The following is a 4,154-nucleotide window of genomic DNA, read 5'->3' as shown; positions in this document are numbered from 1 at the left end:
CTGATCCTGAGGATCCGCCGAAAGTCGGACCTCCGCGCTCCAATCTCGTGGCCAGCGGGTGCCTCCCCATGGAACGTCGCTCCGCGCGCCAGTGATACACTGACGCGTGGAGCTCCGCTACCAAGTCCCACGGAGGAGACCCCGCCAGCAGACCCGCCGCTTCCCCGGATATGGTGCGGTAGCCTCTTATGGCCCGTATGGCCATGACCCTGTGTGGCCTGTTGAGGCAGGCCACATTTTCCCTACCTAGGGCCCCCACCCAGATGGGGGCCCCGTACAGGGCCATGGACCGCACCACGCCGAGGTATAGGCGGCGGGAACCTTCTCCCGGGCCCCTCACATTTGGCAGCAGCCAGCTAAGAGCGCCGGCGGCTGCCATAAGGCGAGGGACCAGGTTCCGGAAGTGAGCGCGGAAGCTCCAACGACTGTCCAGGTCAAGCCCCAAGTATCGAATACAGGGCTTGACCCCCACCCTCTGGCCACTGACGACCAGCTGGGCATCCGGAGGTGGCACACGCCGAGGCCCATGAAAACACAGGACCTCGGTCTTCTCTAGCGCAACCTAGAGCCCAAGCCTTATACGACCGACGACCAGCGCCACGCATGCCGTGGCAAAGCGGGTAGCCTCCAGTAGGTCCCGCCCCCGGGCAGTGACCAAGGTGTCATCCGCGTAACACACGAGGTCAGTGCCCGTTAAAAGGGCGCCCCGCAGGTACCAATCATACCCGATGTTCCACAGGATCGGGCCCAGAACCGACCCCTGTGGAACACCGCGTTGCATGTCCCTCGGCACTACAACGCCGTTCCGCCCCGTGCATAGCACAGACCTGTCTTCGAGATAGGCCCCGATCACGTCCCGAATGTAGGGAGGCGCGCGATGGTACTTCAGCGCCTCCCTAATAGTCGCAAAGGGCAGGGTGTTGAAGGCGTTCTTAATGTCTAGAGAGACCGCCAACAACACCCCACCCTGGGACGCCACCTCTTCCGAGAGGGAGCGCACACGCGACGATCGTTGAGCGCCCCTCTCGGAACCCGAACTGCTTCGGGCTGAGATCGGGACCTACCTGAGACAGGTGTTGGACGAGTCGGGGCGTGTGTCGGGCAACCTCCAAGTATGGGCCTGCCATTGGGAGGCTTCCCCATCCTCGTGGATACGTCCGCGGGGAACGGTGGCCGAGCAATGGTTTGGTTCTGGTACGCCCCGGGCGGGATAGTAGACGTTCCTTCGGGATACTGCTACTATGTCGGCCGATAGTCCGGCGAGTAGGTAGGAGTGTATATAGTGTAGATAGTTAGGTTAAGTTATTTATTTGTAAATAGTTAGGTTTAAGTTGTAAATATGTCTTCTAGTTTAGTCTTCTTCTTTTGTTTTTCTTCGTTTTATATTTTGTTCTTTTTGTTGTTGTTTATCTGTCCTTTCCTGTTCTTTTATCTTTCTTTCGTTTTTGTTTGTTGCTTCGTTTTCCTTTTCTGTTTTTGTATGCGGGACCAAACCCGGGTAAAAAAGGAACAAAAGATGATGGCCGAAAGTAAAAAACTAATACTCCAGGGAGGTACCACCCGTACATCGGGTGGAGAATCCTCCACCGTCGCACCGGGTAAGCCGGGGGCGGTCAGCCCCATGTATCTGGAGGGGGCAACCGAGGCCAGAAGAGGGAGAGGGGTTGAGAGTGGAAGAGAGGCGAAGGTGGTGTTGATGAGGGATGTGGATCTGGACAGGAGGAGCAGGAGTGAGTGTGACGAGGCGGAGTACTATATGGAGCGCTCTGACTCGTCGCTCTCACTATACTCAGATGACGGCGCTGCAGGAGGAAGCGAGCCCAGCACATCACGGGCTTCGCTGCGCAAAAGACGAATGATAGAGGTGGAAATTGACCCGGATTTGATTTTCGAAGAGGAGGTGGAGGTCGTGGAAGTAGTCGCGACCCCAAGGCCTAACCAGAGGCTGCCGAAGGACCCGGACTTTGAGCGGGCTAAGGCCGATTTGGCTGCCGCCACCCTAAGAGAACTGGAGACGCAGGCTACCGCAGTTAAGAAAGCGAGTGCTCCGAAACCGGCGGCGCGCCCTACCACCCGCAGACCCTCAGCTGAGGATGCGCAGCGCGCCGACGTGTTGGTAGCGGACATTCAGGAGGGTGCCCTCAAGGTCCTAGAGGCTATTAAGAAGTCTGGCCACTTGAAGGGCACAATAATTAAAGAGATAAAGGACGCCGTTGCTACCATCCGCGCGGCGTCTGAATCTTTAGAGGGAAGGACTGCGTCAACTGAGTGCGCAGCATTACGAAGAGAGAACTCCCGGTTGTCGCGTGACTTGGCGGACATGCGGGAAATGATGACTGCCATGAGGGAGGAGTCCGCCAAGTACTACGTGGAACTCAGGGAGTTAAAGAAGAAGACCATGGGGCCTGCCGCTCAGGGCATGGAGGAGCTGGCGATGCTCAAGGCGGAGAGGGTGGAATGGGAGCGAGAAATTACCGCGACCCGCAACTCCTATCAAGATCTGATGAAGAGGAGCACGGACGATCGTGTAGCGCTCACCACGCTACAAACCGAACTGGCGGCAACCAAAGCTGCGCTGGCAAAACAGCCACAAAGTGCGGCCATGGACGTGACATCCGGCGCTCAAGGTGTTGAGTCGAGCGAAACGCCACCCATCACCGAGGGCGCCGAGGCGCGAATAGTCCGTCAAATCGGGGACATTTTTAATGCCCGGTTTGAGAGGATAGAAGAGCTTGTGGGCAGGCAGAACAACCCGCCGCCCAAACGGCCCACGGTCGCACCCCGAACACCTGGGGTGGCCAAGAAAGGGGAAAATGCGGCTCCTGTTGCCAGCACCAGTGGGGCGGGCCTGAGCGCTTCTCAGCCGACTCCCACTAACAAGGAGCAGTGGACGACGGTCGTCCGGCGTGGGAAACGTGCGAAGGGCAAGGAGTCGGCCCCAGCCACCCAGGCGCCCACTGGAGGGGCGAGACCAGCCCAAAAGGAGGCCACACAGAAGGCGTCTAACGAGGCCGCCAACAAAAGGAATGCGAGAAGGAGGCAGTTCCGACCTCCGCGATCCTCGGCGATAGTGCTGACGCTACAGCCGGGGGCCGCGGAGGCAGGATCAAGTTACAGCTCGGTGCTCCGAGAGGCGCAACAAAACATCCGGTTGGATGCTCTCGGAATCACCGAGCTGGGCTTTAGACTGGCGGTCACAGGGTCCCGCATACTTGAAGTGCCGGGACCAGTGGAGGAAAGCGGCGGAAAGGCGGATGCCCTCGCCGCCAAGCTGTCGGAGATCCTGCCGGCAGATGTAGTTGCCGTCACCAGGCCGGTCAAGTCCGCGGAGTTCCGTGTCTTGGACCTGGACGACGCCACTGGCACAGCAGACGTAGTGGCAGCCGTAGTGCGTGAGGGAGACTGCGCCGAGGCCTCCGTAAAAACGGGGGAGATCCGGCGCTCTCCCTCAGGGAGTGGCTCCGTCTGGGTCCGAGCCCCGATAGGAGCAGTGAAGCGGCTGGTGGATGCCGGCAAACTGAAGGTGGGGTGGACGATGGCACGGGTGCGGTCCTTGGATCCCCGGCCGATGCGGTGCTACCGCTGCCTGCTCACGGGTCACGTGGGCCAGCGGTGCACCGCCAAGGAGAACCGCGGCGGAGCTTGCTTCCGCTGCGGACAAGACGGCCATAAGGCCGCAACGTGCACCGCCCCTTCGCCGCATTGCCCGTATTGTGCAGCGGCGAAGAGGAAGGCGGACCACAAAATTGGGAGCACCAAAGGGTGCCGTCCGCCCAAACAGGCGGCGAGAGTGGAGGCGATGGAGGCCGAGTCCGGCCCGTCACCTCCCACCACGGGCCTCGCGGCAGCCGATGCGGGGGCGTCGGCTGTCACCTAAGGCGGAATGAGGCCAGGAGTAGGGAAGAGCCCGCGCTGCCGGGGTTTACACCAAGGGGTTTTAGCCGGTAGGAGTCCGGCAGGACCCCCACGCTTCCCCCGGGGCGGGCGGGTCTCCATGACGGATTTCCCCTTGTAAAAAAAAAAAAAAAAAAAAAAAAAAAGGTGTTGGACGAGTCGGCCCGCCAAGATTCTCTCGAAGAGCTTGCCGATCTCGTCCAACAGCACTATGGGGCGGAACGCCGAGGGAACCACCGAACCTGCGGGGTGCTCCGCTT

General features: G+C 60.0%; 1 protein-coding gene across 1 annotated transcript; it reads left to right on the top strand.

The window, feature by feature from the left end:
- The first annotated feature begins 1,516 nt into the window (after positions 1-1,516).
- LOC131848981 (uncharacterized) lies at positions 1,517-3,877 on the top strand. The gene has a single exon (XM_059198955.1). The coding sequence runs from the start codon at positions 1,517-1,519 to the stop codon at positions 3,875-3,877; it is 2,361 nt and encodes a 786-aa protein (XP_059054938.1).
- Positions 3,878-4,154: the final 277 nt, after the last annotated feature.

The sequence above is a fragment of the Achroia grisella genome, unplaced genomic scaffold, assembly GCF_030625045.1.
Source record: "Achroia grisella isolate CSIRO2021 unplaced genomic scaffold, CSIRO_AGI_Agris_v1 utg6089, whole genome shotgun sequence".
In the NCBI taxonomy this organism is placed as follows: domain Eukaryota; kingdom Metazoa; phylum Arthropoda; class Insecta; order Lepidoptera; family Pyralidae; genus Achroia; species Achroia grisella.
Note: the sequence above shows the minus strand (reverse complement) of the source record. Positions and strands in the feature narration are given on the sequence as shown.

What these genes read in the sequence shown, in the direction of transcription:
- LOC131848981 (XM_059198955.1), top strand. Translation starts at nt 1,517, where the DNA reads ATGATGGCCGAAAGTAAAAAACTAATACTCCAGGGAGGTACCACCCGT.